This window comes from Citrus sinensis, chromosome 3 (assembly GCF_022201045.2).
Source record: "Citrus sinensis cultivar Valencia sweet orange chromosome 3, DVS_A1.0, whole genome shotgun sequence".
In the NCBI taxonomy this organism is placed as follows: Eukaryota; Viridiplantae; Streptophyta; class Magnoliopsida; order Sapindales; family Rutaceae; genus Citrus; species Citrus sinensis.
In genome coordinates this window covers 13,072,138-13,091,251 of record NC_068558.1, presented here as the reverse complement: position 1 = coordinate 13,091,251, position 19,114 = coordinate 13,072,138, and the positions used below count along the sequence as shown (strand labels likewise).

General features: G+C 33.0%; 2 protein-coding genes across 6 annotated transcripts in view; one reads left to right on the top strand and one right to left on the bottom strand.

Moving 5' to 3' along the window:
- Positions 1 to 2,144: 2,144 nt before the first annotated feature.
- Positions 2,145 to 19,114, top strand: part of LOC102629856 (gamma-glutamyl hydrolase 2-like) — a 92,527-nt gene continuing 75,557 nt past the window's right edge. For 3 of the 5 annotated variants that reach the window (XR_008052947.1, XR_008052946.1, XM_052436625.1), the window contains exons 1-10: positions 2,145 to 2,631; positions 2,770 to 2,856; positions 3,058 to 3,147; positions 3,485 to 3,579; positions 3,890 to 3,950; positions 4,377 to 4,466; positions 4,605 to 4,667; positions 5,059 to 5,147; positions 5,592 to 5,684; positions 5,780 to 5,836. Coding sequence is in view for 3 of the 5 variants with exons in the window: in XM_052436625.1 (XP_052292585.1) it covers positions 2,191 to 2,631; positions 2,770 to 2,856; positions 3,058 to 3,147; positions 3,485 to 3,579; positions 3,890 to 3,950; positions 4,377 to 4,466; positions 4,605 to 4,667; positions 5,059 to 5,147; positions 5,592 to 5,684; positions 5,780 to 5,813 (1,143 nt within the window). In the remaining 2 variants the exon portion in view is untranslated. Of the gene's footprint in view, positions 2,632 to 2,769; positions 2,857 to 3,057; positions 3,148 to 3,484; positions 3,580 to 3,889; positions 3,951 to 4,376; positions 4,467 to 4,604; positions 4,668 to 5,058; positions 5,148 to 5,591; positions 5,685 to 5,779; positions 6,047 to 19,114 lie in introns of those variants that run through there. The other 2 variants (XM_006477790.4, XM_015530056.3) reach the window with 2 other exon arrangements.
- Positions 6,463 to 8,746, bottom strand: LOC127900986 (receptor-like protein 9DC3). Its single transcript, XM_052436624.1, has 2 exons — positions 8,470 to 8,746; positions 6,463 to 7,927 (listed from the first exon to the last, which is right to left on the bottom strand). Exons 1-2 carry the CDS (start codon positions 8,723 to 8,725, stop codon positions 6,612 to 6,614), a joined length of 1,572 nt encoding a protein of 523 aa, XP_052292584.1. The 5' UTR covers positions 8,726 to 8,746; the 3' UTR covers positions 6,463 to 6,611.

Below are 19,114 nucleotides of genomic sequence, written 5' to 3'. Positions count from 1 at the left end.
CTTTTTCTTTGCCATTATTCATCTTTCGTCCTCATATCTCATGCTCTTAACCAACTTTTCGGATTTTCTTTTCTAATTTTTCATTCTTTTTTTAATATTATCTTTTAGGTTCATCTGACACTCTCTCATAAAGAGAATCAAGCCTCAATTCCAAGTTAAATTTTCTCATCACTCCCTCTTTTTTCTGTTTTGCGTGTATTATTTCTATGTTTTTTTAAACTCTCTCTGTATTTCTTTTCAATCCTTAAAAGTCTTAATGGGAAATATATGAATGCAAGAGGAATTCACAAGATCTAAATGAACTGAATGATATGTTTCTTAATAGAGATATTATCAAATATTCACTAAAATTTTTTTTACATATCGATTTATCTTTAATATTTTTTTGATAAATATATTTTACCGTCTAATATTTTTGTTATTATCATTTCACTAAAATTTTAACAATGTTAAAAATTTATTGAAATCACATTAGTATTTAAGAAATTTTAAAATGACATTATTTTCCCATTGTTATAGTTCTTTTTCAAATTTTGATTTTCTTTTCTAAACATCCGATTTAGGGTCTTTTTTTATTTTCCTTATTTTAGTTAGTAAAATTTTATTATATTGAAATATTCCCATAATAGAATTTTAAGTTTTCTAAGAAAGTGATAGTAATTAATTTTTTTTTTTGCATCCGTAAACAAACTAATTTATGATTTTTTTTTCACTTGTACAAACAAATTTCACCATATTAGCCCAATTATAATTAAATCAATTAAATATAGTAATATAAATTATATGAATTATTTTGGGGGTTTAATTATAATTGAGCTTAACATGACAAAATTTATTTGTACAAGTGAAAATAATATCATGAACTATTTTGTTTATAGATACATAAAACTTTTCAATTACCGTTAGTCTATTAAAAAAATCTAAAATTCTATTTTGGAATACTTTAATATAATAAAATTCTAATAACTGAAATAAAAAAAACAAAAAATAGCTCATAAATCAGATGTGTAGGAAAAAAGATAAAAGTTTGTAAAAGAATTAAGAAAATAAAAAAATAACTTCAGCTTGAAATTTCTCAAGTACTTTTGTAATCTCAGCAAATGTTAAGATTTTAGTGGTAAAATTATAACAGTCAAAACATTTGGTTACAAGATATAATTGTCAAAAAACTTTTACGGTGAATTGATAAATCATAAAATTTCTAGTGAGTATTTAGTAATATCCCTTATTAATAAGTACAGCTCTTTAATTAGTATTCTCCTATTGAAAGTAGTTTCATTTTTTTTTTATTCAAACAAATATTATTATATATGATAGGACTTCACTGTGGCTTGTGGTGTGATTATACATGTAATACATGAATAGATAATTATTTTTTTCAAAACATGCATGCGTTCTAATTTTTTTTGTAATTATTTAAAGTTTAATTTTTAATTAAGGAGTTCAAACCAATTAATCTTATATTAATTTTGTTATATTAACATTTTAACTACAATTATAGTTTTATTGTTTAGTAAAAATTATTTATGAAAATAGTGCTATCAAATATATATCTATTATATGTTAAAAAAAACGTAATCATTATTATACAAATTCAAATCTTGAGTGAATTATAATAGTTTATTAATTTTTTATGGTCAAGTGAATTGTATATAAATCGATCATTATATTTATTATGAATCTATTAGACTTTAAACATAACAGATATAGTCATTTCTTATAAAATTTTGTTCAACCTTACGTGAAAAAGCATTTATCATCATAAATTTAATAAAGAAAAGACAAAGCTAAAATAAAATTTTTTTTTTTTTAAATTTCATAGAACTGGCTAAAAATTTCTAAGGTACTACTCACTTGTGTTAATAGCAGTAGACGAAAAATTAAATTGGTTAAATGTATTGGCCATTTCAGTAAATCTATGAATGCAAATTTTTTTTTTGTTTTTTTTTTTAATGTAAGTAGTGAAAATGGATTAAAAATATGGCAAACACTAACTTACAGCTGCTGTGAAGCACACACAAAATGACAAAATTATGCGTGAACAGTAATAAATGATGGGTCCCGCATAATTTGTGTGTGCTGTAACTTACAGCCGGCTGTAAGTTAGCAGCTCCCTAAAAATATTTTATCACATGGTTCACACGTCTGACCATTTTGGTGCGCTGTGCAAGCTCGTCACTCTATGTCTCTATGAAGCTACCGGCACAGCAGCTCTTTTACCCATCTATCCTCAACTACGTTTGCTTTACACCAAGTATTTTTCCCAAAATGCCCTCGTCTCCCACCAGGCGGAAGCCGCGGAACTGCCTATGGATTCCGATTCTCCTGTGCCTATTCAACGAACTTTCTTTCGCTGAAGCCGAGTCATCGACGATTCTTCTACCGAGTCAACAGCACAATGCTGACTCAGTGAGTACTACCTTCTCTGCTCATTGTCCTGCTCCCGATCCGAGTTTGAATTACCGGCCGGTAATCGGTATTCTAAGTCATCCGGGCGACGGCGCTTCGGGGAGGCTGAGTAACGCCACCAACGCGTCTTATATCGCCGCGTCGTACGTGAAGTTCGTTGAATCAGGAGGCGCTCGTGTCATCCCTCTCATTTTCAATGAACCTGAAGAGATTCTTTTTGAGGTAAATGAAAAAATAATTATATAATTTAATGTTTTGTCTTCTTAAATTTGTTATTAATTGTCGTTAATTAGTTGAGTTAATCTGTTGCGTTATGTTGTATTGTGTTGCGTGTTGCGTGTTGCGTGTTGCGTGTTGCAGAAGCTTGAATTGGTGAACGGTATACTGTATACTGGCGGTTGGGCTAAGAGCGGGTTGTACTACGATATTGTTGAAAAAATTTTCAAGGTAAATTATATTAAATGTTGTTATATTTATTAGAGAGTAATGCATGATTTATGTGGCAGAAGCATGAATGTGTACATTTTTTCAAGTGTGCAGAAGCATGCGTGTTAGCATTTTTGTGTCAAGCACGTTAATGGTGTATTTTCTTATGTGTCTTGAAATTTCGTACTTAGTACAAGCTTCTTATTTTCTCCGATTTTGCAGAAAATATTAGAGAAGAATGATGCGGGCGATCATTTTCCAGTATATGCCATTTGCTTAGGCTTTGAACTTTTATCAATGATCGTTAGCGAGGTAATTTCTCACCCTTAACCCGTTTTGATTTTCTGGTTGGTTGGCATAGCTTTCCAATTTTGTGTCTGATTAACTTGTGCTCATTTTAGCCTTGAAACATGTTTTGTTCGTCTCTTGATTAATATCCTGCTGTTCAATTTCAATTTGGATTTTGTATGCATATTAGTGTGTGTGCTTCTTATGGCTTTACTGTATGCTTTTAGTTTGTCTCTTGCGTTAGAAAAATGTCTTTTACTGCTTACAACTATTATAATATGATGGTACTCTTTCCGGCAATGCTGATTGCTTTTGCTGTTCATTATTTTTATTTTTACTTTTTTCTCTTCCTCAACAATAGGACAGAAACATTCTGGAAACATTTGATGGAGCAAATCAGGCATCTACCCTCCAATTTGTCAAAAACATTAATATTGAAGGAACATTGTTCCAAAGGTACATAGTTTTCATTGGTCTTTAATTGATTTTAATGTTGTTACAATTAATGATGCTAGGAGCCTCTTCACATCTAACTTTCTCAGCATGCTTACCATTTTTTGATTTTCAAACACTTTGACTCAATATTGATAATGAACCCGTACACAAGATTCAAAAGTTTCTGGACAGTCTTGTCATGAGTAGGAAAAAGATTCCAAGCTGTCTTTAACATTTTTTGCAGCTTAATCCAGATTGTTTTATTTTCTTCTGGTAATAAGCTTCCAGAATGACATGATTTCGCAACGTGATAGTCGTGCGCATTTTGCAGATTTCCCCCGGAGCTGCTTAAGAAGTTGAGTACGGATTGCCTGGTTATGCAAAACCACCATGTAAGAAAATTGTGCTTCATGTATGGTTAACTTGCTTTTCATTTGTGTACCTAGATTCAATTTCTTAAAAATATGTTAAACTTTATGTTCTAAAACAACCATCTTTTTATTGTTAGATTCAATTCTCAGTTTTAATTTCCCTCATCTTCTGTAATAATGCTAGTCACTCATGAATATCTAGCTCAATGGAAGTGTTGGGTCTAATAAGCGGGCTTTTTTGGTAATCCTGCTTTGTCGTGAGCCTCTTTGATTCATGGAAGAATTCCATTGATATGGACTTCTTGTACAATTGATTCCTTAGATCAGTGCACTTCAATTTTGGGAGACAATGGACTCTAAAAATGTTTAGATTTATTAAATTATTACGGATGATTGAGTAAATAATTTGGTTGATCTGAAATTTTATGTGTTGTACCATTACAACAGTATGGCATTTCACCTGAAAGAATGCAAGCAAACCAGGAGCTAGCTAAGTTTTTTAAGATCTTGACAACAAGCATGGATGAATATAATAAGGTGCAAAAGTAAATATTCCTTTGTTGAATTTATTTTATATATAAACACAGACTCAGGATATATGCCTGAATGCTTGATATTTTAATGGCAATTTATCCAGTGTTATCAATTCTAACTTCTGTTATTAATGATTATCAGGTCTATGTCTCGACAGTGCAAGCTTATAACTATCCTGTGACCGCCTTCCAATGGCATCCAGAGGTATTAACTTCAATGCTCTTAACAGTGATTTTAGCTGCACCTCATTTACAAAATCGATAAGCTTAATATGGCAGACTGATCTGGTTAATCAAACCTTTTGAGCAACATTTGTGTGCTAAACTCTAGATGTTTGTGATGTTGTGGACAAGCTGTCTGGCAACACTATTTACTTCTCTCAAGATTATTTGATTTCAGGCCAAGCTACAATTTTTTATTTGGTATTCATGTCATGTGTTACATCTTTCTGGTCCAGCTCTGTTTCTGTGTGGTTCTATGAGAAAATATTTTTTTGTATTCATCCTGTTTCTCCAAGTCAGGTATTTCCTAAACAAATTTCTTAGTAATGCAACTGATTCTGTTTAGAGGAAAAGACTGACCAAATATGCTGCAGAAAAATGCTTTTGAATGGGGGCCAAAAGCAATTCCACACACAGAGGATGCCATTCGGGTGACTCAACAAGCTGCAAACTTTTTTATAAGGTCAGTTCTTGTTACCTGCATGATTGTTTATGTTACGAATTTCATTGTTAAGCAAGTGCTGGAATTTCATTGATAGTTCTTCTATTATTTTCTTTTCTTAATGCCATATTTTATTAATATATATGAAGGAAAAATAGAAATAAATAATAATATATTGTCATTCGCTTTGGTTATTTAATAATCTTGTCTTGTTAACAAATACCATTAGCATACTTACATATATGGACAATTGAATATGCAAACGAATTTATAGTAAATTACATTAATAGTTGTGTTCATATCACTTTGATGACCAAAACTGATTAGGAACACCACGTGGTTAATTATGGGGTTATCTGTTCAGTAAAAGAAATTCAAATTAGGCCTCTACTTTTGAATGTACTCAAACAGTAAAATAATTAAAGAGACTGAGGCTAATAATATCAAACTCTACATCTTTGCCAGCGAAGCTAGGAAGTCATCAAACAGGCCACCTGCTCGAAAAGTACTTGACAACCTCATTTACAATTACGGTCCCACCTACTGCGGGAAGGCTGGGTAAGCCAATAGTGTCTTTTCTCAGCACTAGTTCAACATCCATATTCCACGTGAATTTCTTGACTTGATTGTTATGTATATTGTCTTCACTGCAGGAAGGGATACGATGAGGTTTACATCTTTACCTAACTTCGACCAGTAATTCTGAGAAGGTTGCCAGTTGTAAGTTGTTGGAAATATAGCAAGTGATGTTATTGTAACAAACTATGTTATTGTTGTAACGAACTTTGCTGTATCGTATGAAGCTTATCTTGGGTTTGTTTTTATACCTTCCTGTCAGACGGTTTGCAGATAGTTACATCAAATGCCAACAGTTTCATGTTATTCCCATCCAAATAACAATGAGATACTTTGACATGTCATGGAAGAAGATGGATTCATCAAGGAACTAAGTATTACAAAATCAGAAGACTATGTCTACTTCATCAAGAAAAAGTTGCTTTAACTCAGTTGGATTGAGGACCAACGCTTCCAAATGTAGTATTTGAAGTGTCAAGAATTGTGAGAGATGTCCAAATGAAACTAGTTTGGACAAACGGGAGATTTCAAATGGAAGCTAACCATCAAATTAGGGAAAAGGCTAAAACCTGAAGACATTTGAGAGTAATCAAAGCTGTTGAAATTCAGGGATTAATCGACTATAACTTGATTTAATTTAAACCTTGACATAAAATTTGGCTTTTGTATATGCTAAATATTTCTCATCTCTGTTACTGTTAACAACTAGTGCGTGTAACTTGATGAGAGTAGGATGCTTGAAGTTCATAATGGAGGAGGATGAAAACAGAGAAACCCAGGAGGAACAGAGTCTCTCCGACATATTTTTTAAAGAAGCATGCATTTCCAAGATATCAATTTGTAACTTGCACTACACTTTTGACAAAATTATAGAATGGCTTTGTACTACTTGCATTTGCCTACACTGAATTAATTTCGTCTGCCTTCAAGTTTCTTATTCTGTCTTCTCACCTTTCTATGGTTTTTTCCATCAACTATGCCCATAATCCATTGAGGGTTTCCAGTGGAAAGTAAAATGTATCCCAAGATCATTCCAAACACAGTTCCGCATACGTAACCCATCAACACAACTTTCCAACCAAATCCAATTTCAGACTCTGAATCATCTTCTAACACCGAGGATGATTGCGGCGGCTCATCATTGCTGCAATTTTTCGACAGTGGAAATCCGCATAATCCCAAGTTTCCACCATACGAATCACTCGAAAAGGTAGCAAATTGGTTGCCTTCAGGTATACGTCCCTCGAGTTTGTTTCGCGAAAGGTTCAGAACTGCCAGAAATGTCAATCTTGTTAACTCCCTTGGAATTACCCCATCAAGCACGTTCGAAGAGAGGTCTAGGGACTCTAGATCCGTCAAATCTCCCAATGATGAAGGGATGTTGCCTGATAGAATGTTTTGAGAAAGATTCAGGAGCCGGAGTGAATGAAGCTTCCCCATTAGTTCAGGAATTTCTCCGTGAAAGCTGTTCTTTGAAAGATCAATGGTAGTGAAAATAGTAAGAATCTTCATTAGTTTCACCTCCTGCCGCTTTATTATCAGCGTCACAGAATCTTCATAGTAAGTTTCCCCCATGTACTTCGACTTGTTTTCATCTGCTGCTTCACCAATATCCGTCATGGCTTTCATATTTTTAAAGAACATTGCTGGAAGAGAGCCAGTAAAGTTGTTGTTCGAGAGATCAAGGATTCTCAACTTAGAGAAATAATAATCAGCCTCATAATCCCTTAAATGACCGTAAAACTTATTCGAACGTAGAATAAGAACCTGAAGCTCCCGAAGTGTTCCTAGCCAATGTGGGAACGTATCCTTCATCTTGTTGTTGCCGAGATCAAGAACTTGAAGATTAGCACAATTGAGCAAAGATCTTGGGACTGAACCTACAAGTTCATTGCCATTGAAGTTAAGAGTCGTCAAATTATTGCCCTTTGGAAATGTTTCAGGAATTGTGCCATGGAATCTATTCTTCCGCAAATCCAACACTCGCAGACTTTTGCTAAAGTTTCCAATGCACTCTGGAATGGTGCCACTCAAGCTGTTGTTAGATAGATCAAGAATTTCAATGGTGCTTGTGTTGCAGATCAAACGAGGTATCTCTCCAATGAACTTATTGTTTGAGATCAAAAAGACTCTCATATTAGATGATGGAGCTGGAACCGGTCCTTGAAGCAAGTTGGACCGAAGGTCAAGATATTCAAGATTCTTCCATGGAAGTTTCTTATTGCCTACAAAACAAATTTTCGGATGATTGATTAAATATGGGCAGTTAATTGACTAAGCTATATAAGACTGATGCCGACTGCCCACTGCCCAAAATATTGCAAACTATTAGAGAAATCGATTGATCCAAAAACTTAAAGCTGATAGGTAAAGACCCAACAATCATATAAAAGATAAATGTTTAAATAAAGAATATCAAGTGAAAAAAAATTTTTACAATGACTGAAAATATGTCCGTATCCAGATGGTTATATTCTATTGGTTTCAGATTATAAAAAATAACAAAAAGCTCATAATTCACACAAAAGTTTGAAAACTGAAAATTTTATATAGCTGGACCTACATATGCTCTATAGACTTCAATTCAAATATGAATTCTGGACTTCAAAGTTAATGAAACAAGAAATAAATAAAATCTCAAAATAATCAACTAACTAGCGGAATGAAACAAGCCGAATGATCCCTTCAAAATACTATTACTAAAAGCTCAAATTAAACACATGAAACTCTTAAAAGAATGAAGGAAATAAGAAACTATATATTTTACCTAACAACTTTGGCCCATCAGACGCTTCAAATTCAGCAGCAGATGCATAATCTTTGAGCGTATTTCTCGGGTGGCTCTGAAGACCGTGGACAACACAAGTGCTTCCGGCAAGTAATTCGAGAAACAGAAGAACATAAACAAAAGAACTAATACTACTCATGGCTGCTTTCACTGCTGTGCAGGTAACAATATTCTTTTGTTCACGTGTGCACTGTATCAAGCACTCTGAAATGCTCTCCATAACTCGTTTGCCCATTATCTTGACTGTCTTTACTTATACGCGCTGGCGGATCTAGACAAATAAATTGGGGGTTTAATTAAAAAAAATATTTAATTTGGAGTGCTCCACCTAAATATTCATTTGAACACGTTTTAAGTTCTAATGACTCAAATTTCATTATTTTTTTAAAAAATTTAAATAATAATTATAATAAATTATTTATTTTATATGCATGAAAGTATTCTTTTTTCTAAATAGTTTCCACAACATATTTTAAAAAATAAAATAATATAGCTATAGGAATTTGAATCAAGACTCCAAAACCATAATAACACTCTTACTACTAAACTATAAATTTTTTGTTATAAAAAAATATATTTAATTTTTTAAAAAAAGACTTAAGATACATTTTTAAAAAAATCAATAGCCCAGAGGCCAGAAGGCTTGAGTCTTGGCTGGGTCCGCCGATGCTTATACGGCATGATTCATGAATAAAATTTCCACTCAACTCACAAGGAAAAGTCACCATGACCTATTGCTTTGTTTCATGACTTTCAATGAGAGATTTTTGAAGTTTCAATTTTCTAAATTCTAATATTCTAAATACCAAAAAAAAAAAAAAAAAATCTTTTCGTTGAATTAAGTTTGCGCTCTCAATCGAAATTCGTCGTCTAGGACATTGACATGTGGTGAATAAGAAAATAATGATTTTGCGTCATTTTTTCCAAGTAAACGTAGACGAAGAAAAAAAAAAAAAGACTGGAGATGGTCTTTGCTTGACTTCATCAAACGTATCATATACGCAAAACTCATTTATTCTTTATGAAATGCTTGTTTACCGGAAAATAAATAAATGCTTGTGATATTAATGATCTTCTTTTTTTTTCTTTTTTTAAATAAACTTAGCATATTGTTAGACGGTAAAATCTCTTTATAGTTATAATGTTGTAACCAATCTAATTTTATTACAAGGAGATTATATTTTAGTAGAGTTTTAGTTACAAAAATTTTTATTTTGACTTAGTTATGTTTAATGCAAGAAATATTAAGGTAAATACATTAGTAATTAATTAATAGACCTTGTCTATTTCAAGTGAAGTGGATGAGGAGAATCAAAAAGTTACTGTAGAATTAGGAGATCAGATTCGACAACTTCACTATGCTAATCGAATAGATATTGTATCTTCATCAATCATCCAAATGAGCATCAAGTCATGTATGCTTTAACTGAAGAAGAAATCATTGCTACAGTTAGATAAGAAGCTGTTAGAGTGCAATTTATACACTAATTTTGCATTGTTTACTTCCCTTAATATCGATGTTTTGCACTTAACAATAGTGATTTACTTGTGTTTTATTTTTGTAGGTTCAATTCTATTGATTGGTGCTAAAATTGAGTTACAAGATGATGTTTAAGGATGATTGTTCTTTTGGAGAAATTATGAGCGTCAGAAGAACTTTGTTGATAAGGCGTGGGCGCGTGCTGTCAACTACGGACCTGCAGTTTTTAGTTCAACATGTTTTGTATTTTTGGTTATTTTTGTAATTACGAATTTAATATTTCAGATATTAGTATTTTATTTTAAATAGAACTCTAGAGGAGAAGAGAGAGAGAGTATTTAAGGGAGGAATCTATTGTGAAAAAGAGGGGATTAGGGAGAAAAGAAAGAAACCTTAGATCTAATTTTTTCTCTTCTCTCTATGAAGAACTAAATCTATTATTCTGGTTGGAGGTTAATGAAGTTTTGATTCATCACTATTGTGAGATCATTCTTATGCTTTAATTGTTTTATTATTTTTTGGGTATTTGTTTATTCTCTGAATTATTATCATGATTATGTTTGTTAATTAGATAATTGGCCACTATTTAATTATCAACTTAATCTATTGTCAATTAAAGGATTCATCGTATGAAGATTTTAATGTTTGTGACAAATAACATAGCAGTGAGTTGTGTTGTGAGAATAAACAATCTAATTTAAATAAACTATCGTATGTGTTTGTTGATTAGGATTTGGGTCTCTCTGATTTTTCAGGCTGTCAATTGATTAAATCCTATGATCATATCTAGGGTTGTCTATTGATTAGGGAAATAACCAACAGTCGTACCTTGGTTATCGACTAGTTAGGGAGAGATTGGCTATTAGAGGGTCTCAGTAGCTATAACCGATCTATTCATAAGTAATAATAATTTATATTTGAATCAATGATTAGTAATCGAATCAAGCTGAGTTAATTCCTTCAACCAGAGCTTTCTCCAATTTGAATTGCAACTTTAATTTGCATTCTTGTTATTTTAATTGGATTTTTATTATTGTCAACAATTCCCCCATTTTACATTTTATATTTTAAAAGGACTTAATTAATTACCGATCTTTGTGGACACGACCTTGTTCAATCACTATACACAATTTATTTAGAGTAGGTATTTATTTTTGCTGGCTTCGACAACCATCAAATTTTGGCGCCGTTGCCGGGGATTGGTGTTGTTTATTTAATCATTTTTACGTTTTACTTGGTGTATGGTTCGTTCTTCGCGTACAGGTATACTTTCGTTTGATCCTAAAATTGAGAAGACAGCTCGCCAGCTGAGACAGCAGACGAAGCAAGCTAAGCAACAATCCTCGTCGCCTTTGCTTTCTGAAACAGATATGGTGCCTGATTTGGTTGAATCATCTAGCGATTCAGAAGAACAAGTGATGGATAGAGCTGCACCTATAGAAAGAACTCTTAGAGAGTTAGCTAAATCAGACTTGAATCAGCAACCACTCCGCATTCAATATGTAGACTTGGAGGTAAGTTTAAAATTAAAGTCAGGTCTTATTCATTTATTACCCAAGTTTCATGGTTTTGCAGGTGAAGATCCTCATAAACATCTCAAGGAGTTTCATGTTGTATGTTCAAGTATGAGACCACAAGGCGTGACTGAAGAGCAGATTAAGTTGTGTGCTTTTCCGTTCTCTTTAGATGGGCTAACTAAAGACTAGTTGTACTACTTGCCTCCTGGATCGATTACAACGTGGAATGGTTTGAAGAAGCAGTTCCTTGAGAAGTACTTTCCTGCTTTAAGAGCTGCCAACATCAGAAAAGACATTTGTGAGATCAGACAACTTCTTGGGGAGACTTTGTATGAGTATTGGGAGCGATTCAAACAATTGTGTGCCAGCTGTCCTCAGCACCAGATTTCTGATCAACTTCTTATTCAATATTTTTACGAAGGACTGTCATTAATGGATAGGAGTATGATAGATACTGCTAGTAGAGGCGTGTTGGTGAACAAGACCCCTACTCAAGCAAGGGAGTTGATCTCAAATATGGCTGTCAATGCACAACAATTTGGCAGCAGGCAAGATCCCACTTCAAGGAAGGTGAATGAGGTAAATATTTCTTCTGTTGAACTGCGTTTAGATAAACTTACTTCTCTTGTGGAAAAGTTTGTTGTAGGTAATGTGCGACAAGTGAAGACTTGTGGCATTTGTTACAGTATGGGTCATTCAACTGATATGTGTCCTACACTTTAAGAAGAACCCGTAGAACAAGCCAATACAGTTGGAGGATTTCCAGGCATGCCTTAGAGGAGGTATGATCCTTATGCACAAACATACAATCCGGGATGAAAGAATCATCCCAACTTCAGCTATGGAGTTGGGCCGTCAAGATTCCCACAACAGTATCCACCAAGACAACCAGCACCTCCATAGTCAAACTCCAAGTCAGGTATATCTCTTGAAGAAATTGTTAAATCACTTGCGACTAACACTCAACAATTTCCGCAGGCAACTACAACAAGCATTCAGAATTGGGAGAGCCAAATGAGTCAATTGGCGACTATAGTGAGCCGTCTGGAGTCTCAAGTATTAGGGAGATTGCCTTCACAATCTGAGGTGAATCCAAAGCAAAATGTTAGTGTTGTCATCCTTAGAAGTGGGAAGAAGTTGCAAGAGCCTAGTAAGAAAGTGACAAAGCATGTAGAATATGAGTTTGAGAAGAATGAATTGATGCCTAAATCTCAAGATGCGCAACCTACTAGAGTGAAACCCCTACCTGTGGTGATACCTCCTCCTTTTCCATGCCGATTTTCAAAATCCAAGAAGGAGGAATAAGAGAATGATATCCTTAAGACATTTCGCAAGGTTGAGGTAAATATTCTTTTATTAGATGCTATAAAACAAATACCTCGATATGCTAAAGTCCTTAAGAAACTGTGTACTTCTAAGAGAAAATTAAGAGGAGATGAAAAAGTTCACATGGGGGAGAATGTTTCAGTAGTTCTCCAAAAGAAACTACCTCCTAAATGCAAGGATCTAGGTATGTTTACTATCCCTTATAAAATTGGTAGTGTTAGAGTTGAAAAGCCTATGTTAGATCTAGGAGCTTCTATATATGTCATGCCTCGTTCCATTTATTCATCTTTAAATGTTGGTCCATTAAAAGAAACTGGCGTGATAATTCAACTAGCTGATAGGTCTAATGCATATCCTGATGGGGTATTAGAAGATGTCTTAGTACAAGTTAATGAATTGGATTTTCCTGCTAATTTTTATGTACTTGGTATAAAAGAGGATAACTCCTCTAATTCTGTCCCAATTTTGTTAGGAAGACATTTTCTTAAGACTGCTAGGACTAAAATGGATGTACATAAAGGGACTCTCACTATGGAGTTTGATGGAGAGGTGATAGAATTCAATATGAATGATACCATGAAATATCCTAGTGAGGAACATTTGGTATTTTATGTGGATGTTATTAACCCTATTTCTGTGGAAGTTTTTTACAAGGAAAAGACGAAGACATTTCATGACAGAATGATTTTGAGAAAGGAGTTCTTTGTTGGTCAAAGAGTTCTTTTTAATTCTAAGCTTAAACTTTTTCCGGGTAAATTACGTTCTTGCTGGGTTAGACCTTTTATTGTTACTAATGTTTTTCCTCATGGTGCAGTTGAGATTCGGAGTCCGACCTCTGACAAAGTTTTTAAGGTTAATGGTCATCGCTTAAAACCTTTTTATGAAGGTTTTTCAGTGAATATTGTGGAGGATGTGGCTCTCGAAAGTCCCATTTATGGAGATTGATGCATGAATGTGTCTAGCCAAAGACATAAAACAAAGGCGCTTTTTGGGAGGGAACCCAATGGATTTATTTATTTTGATTCTTGTTATATCTTTTGTTTTTAATTTTGATTTAGATTGTTTAAATAATGTTTTTTCTTATTTTGGCCAGAAGAAAATTTTTGGTAAGGCATGCCCACGTTTTAACTAATAAGTACTTCTGTGATATTAAAATAAAATGATTTTAAGACGTGCCCACGTGCTTATTAAAAAAGTACTTCTGAAATTTTTAGTGTCTCAAGTGGTTCATCACTAAAAAAAAAATATTTATTATTTTATTATTTTATTTATAATTATTTTATTTTAAATTTTAAAAAAACAAAAACGAAAAAAAGGGTTTTTTTTCTTTCTTTTATTTATTTATTTGAAAAAAAAATTTAAAAAAATAAAAAAAAAACGAAAAAAAAATTCAATGTTCACAAAATCCCTAATTCACTAGAATTTGTTTTCTTCTCCAGCCGCTTGCAGCACACCAGCAGCAAACCAGACTGCTTGAACTAGCAAGCATCTCCCGCAGCAACTAGCCGCGCGTGCGCGCAACACCAGCATCGAGCACCATTCGCGAGCAACCTGAGCAGCAGCCGTGTACCCGCAAGCTCTAGTCGAGTAGCAATCGTCCGCAATCAGTCCATGCCACGCATTCCAGCCACGTGAATCGAAATCGGTGAGTGAAATTATTGTAACAATGCCAAAGAGGAAAGCATCAACTTCCAAGTCATCTAAAAAGACACCCGTCGCAAAGAAATCCAAGATTACCGCTCCCACTACGATTCCATGGAACACAGTTTCAGATTCACGGCAAGCCGTGAGACAAAGATGGAAACATGAAAAAGGCATGAGTGTTTTGCCACTTGTGGAATCCAATCTAGAAGGGTGCCTCACATTCACGACTCAACAAGAGAAAGAAAGGTACAAAGATATTTCCAAGCGAAAAATACTTCCAGCTAAGTATATTCATTACCCGACTCTTGAAAAATTGAATGTTAACGATAATTTTGATTTTTTGATAGATAAGATTGGTTTGCGTAAGTTTGTTGATGTTGATTGTTTGAGTTATGTTGAGTTGATTAGGGAGTTCTATGCTACTTTTCAATTTAATGTACCAAATGATTTTACTTTGCATACCCCAGATGTTATAAAGTTTAGGTTAATGGGACGAAATTTTTCACACTCTATCACGGATTTTAACCTAACTTTAGGATTCCTTGATGATGATTATTCTTCTAGTGATGCATATTTAGGAACAACTTGTGACTTTAGCGAAAATTTTGAGCCTTATGGTATTTGGCATAATTTATCTGTTGATCACAATGCCTATGACCCTTGTAAATCAAAGAGTTCTTTCTTACGTGATCCTGTTTTGAAATGTGTGCATCGATTCTTAGCATATAATTTTTTAGGAAAGAAAGATCGCTCAGGAGTTTTCTCTAAAACTGAATTTTATTTTATCTAGTGCATGTTAAATGATGTGAGGCCTAATTTAGGTTTTTGGTTAGCAGATCAATTTCAAAGTGTGCTTAAACGGTATAGGGCTTTATTTCTTGGTCCATACATTACTCTGTTAGTTATAAACCTATGTGTGCTTGATCCTGACAATAATGATTTACATCCTGCTTGCAAAAGGAATTTTTGGATATGTTTGTGTTTGAAAGAACAGGTGTGGTCGAATTCAAGGATGAGAGATTTCAGTTTACTGAACCAAGACCCACTCAACCTCCAAAGAAGCTTTATGCTAGGAGTGGTGCTACCTCTGATGACGAGTTTGACGACGACACTGCTGCCCCGCCAACTATTCCTTCTACATCCGCACCACCTTTGAGCATTCAGTTAGAGAAAATGGAGCACAAGCTGAACAAAATGGAGCAGAATTTAGCCGCATACTTCGAGAGTGTGGGATTTATCCCACCATTTCCGCCAAGCCCATAGACGTTATATGAATCAAAGCTCACAATTCAGGGAAGTTTTTGCCTTTAATCTTTTATCCTTACGCTTTAATTTTTATGTGAGTTTTGATTATCTTACATTGGAGACAATGTAAGTTCTTGGTGTGGGGGAGGGTTTTTGCAATCTTGATGTCTGGAAGTATTATTTTCACTCTGCTCATCCTTAAATGATTTTGGAGTTAGTATGCTTCACATATTATTATTTTTCTTTTCTTTTCTTTCTCATTACTCTTTTCCCATCTATCTCAAATTATTCATACCTATTTTTATTTTACCATATTCTTTCATCACTCACATTTTATCTATCATCTTTTTATATTACTATATACATCTTTCTCACTTCTTATCATTTTTACCTTTCCTTTTATATATCACTCCTACCTTCTTCTCATTCTACACCATTATTGATGGTTGATTCATTTGAAGAGTGTACATGATTTGATGTCAAGTTACTAACTTTGTGAGGATTTGAGCCTATGAGCAACCACTTTGCTCTAATTATTTTTGTTATGTGAATATCAATATTAGTTTGTTTATTCTAGAACTTACTTTGTTATGCATGTTGAAGCCGCATTACGGGATTTTATGCATTAAAATGATAAGGGCAAACCATTTTCCATTTTTCTATTCTCGCATTTTTCTTTTTTTTTTTCTCTACCCGAAGACCTTTATTTGCTATCTTTGTTTGAGCGTCAACCATTACTCATCTAATTCTCTCCATCTATTTACCCATTTTCCTTCTTTTTGAGCCTCAATTTAAGGAGATTTTTGGACTCATTGTTTGGATATATTTTGTATATATTTTATTACTCTTGTTACCTTGAATTAAAGTTTCTCAATTAGGTCAACAAGTATTATGCTTGAATTAAATTGTGCAAGGTTCATTTCTTATGTTTGATTCATCAAAAAAAAAAAATTCGAAAAAAAATCGAAAACAAATTCGAAAAAAAATGTTTACATTCTTGGTGACTTGAGTAGAAATAAGCGTTTCGATATAATAAAGTTCGTTCAATGAGTTCATTCTTCTCATTTTGATATCTTTTTCTTTCATAAACCTTTCTTTTTCATTTAACCCATTTAACCCTGTTAAAACCTTTTTAAGGCCCTTAGATTTTTGCATTTAATTCATGTTTTGTGGATTGAGATGTGATATATAAGCAAGCTTATGGTAATAGCATTCTTTGATTTGATTTGAGTGCATAAATGACACCCTAAACACTTTGAGTGCATAGAGTGAAGTCAATGAGAGGGCTATTAAATCTTGTTGCACTTGATTTTTGAATCGATCTTCTTGGTGGTTGAATGTTTTTATTATAACTTATGAGATTCTATGCTTTAAAATCATTGTCTCTCGAATGTTGATCGACTTAAATTCTTGAGGTATGCTTGCTTAAAATTGTTTTTGGATGAGTTAAGATGAGAATTGAGTGGAGATTTGAGATTAGTCTTGAGTTATATGCTTGAGGACAAGCATCATCTTAGTGTGGGGGAATTTGTTAGAGTGCAATTTATGCACTAGTTTTGCATTGTTTACTTCCTTTAATATCGATGTTTTGCACTTAATAATAGTGATTTACTTGTGTTTTACTTTTGTAGGTGCAATTCTATTGATTGGTGATAAAATTGAGCTACAAGATGATGTTTAAGGATGATTGCTCTCTTGGAGAAATTATGAGCGTTAGAAGAACTTTGTTGATAAGGCGTGGGCGCGTGCTGTCAACTACGGACCTGCAGTTTTTAGTTCAACGTGTTTTGTATTTTTGGTTATTTTTGTAATTACGAATTTAATATTTCAGATATTAGTATTTTATTTTAAATAGAACTCTAGAAGAGAAGAGAGAGAGAGTATTTAAGGGAGGAATCTATTGTGAAAAAGAGGGGATTAGGGAGAAAAGAAAGAAACCTTAGATCTAATTTTTTCTCTTCTCTCTATGAAGAACTAAATCTATTATTCTGGTTGGAGGTTAATGAAGCTTTGATTCATCACTATTGTGAGATCATTCTTATGCTTTAATTGTTTTATTACTTTTTGGGTATTTGTTTATTCTCTGAATTATTATCATGATTATGTTTGTTAATTAGATAATTGGCCACTATTTAATTATCAACTTAATCTATTGTCAATTAAAGGATTCATCGTATGAAGATTTTAATGTTTGTGACAAATAACATAGCAGTGAGTTGTGTTGTGAGAATAAACAATCTAATTTAAATAAACTATCGTATGTGTTTGTTGATTAGGATTTGGGTCTCTCTGATTTTTCAGGCTGTCAATTGATTAAATCCTATGATCATATCTAGGGTTGTCTATTGATTAGGGAAATAACCAACAGTCGTACCTTGGTTATCGACTAGTTAGGGAGAGATTGGCTATTAGAGGGTTTCAGTGGCTATAACCGATCTATTCATAAGTAATAATAATTTATATTTGAATCAATGATTAGTAATCGAATCAAGCTGAGTTAATTCCTTCAACCAGAGCTTTCTCCAATTTGAATTGCAACTTTAATTTGCATTCTTGTTATTTTAATTGGATTTTTATTATTGTCAACAATTCCCCCATTTTACATTTTATATTTTAAAAGGACTTAATTAATTACCGATATTTGTGGACACGACCTTGCTCAATCACTATACACAATTTATTTAGAGTAGGTATTTATTTTTGCTGGCTTCGACAACCATCAGAAGCAAAAGGAGATGATCCCGAGTATGATAGCATGTAAATACAAAAAAGTGTTATGGCATAAAGCTCTAAACATGCTTAAGAAGTCAGAAACATTTTGGCTTTAATAAGAAGGTGTCCACACTAGCGAGTTATTATCGGCCCACAAGTTCAAAGATTTCATAATAACTCTAAAGAATAAATGATTATTCCTAACAATTTTAAAAAATAATTATTCCATGTTAAACTTTTAATGTAACATTGCATATTATTTTTTACAATATAGAAATGATTATTGCCATTTATATGCAAGTTACTTAAAACAAGACCTAGAAAACTTATAATAATGTAGAGTTTATTCTTATTTATAACTTACTCAAATTGAGATTAAAATCTTTTATGATTACATGAAAGTTATTCCAATATACAATTACACTATAGAAAGATTTTACTATAACTATATAAGTAAGATTTGAACCCAGTCTTTGTGTATTAATCCAAAAAGTTTTATCAACTACGGGGTCATTTTTTTTTTACTTAATGACTTAATTGATTAAATTGTAATTAGTTAAGTCATTAAGTTTGTTTGTTTTTTTAATTTAATAAAAATTTTCACTTATTAAGTTAAGCTATTAAACTAGTTTTTTTTTTATCTTTTTGCTTAATCTAAAAAGTTTGAATGACATCACTAAAATATATTCTCAAAAATATC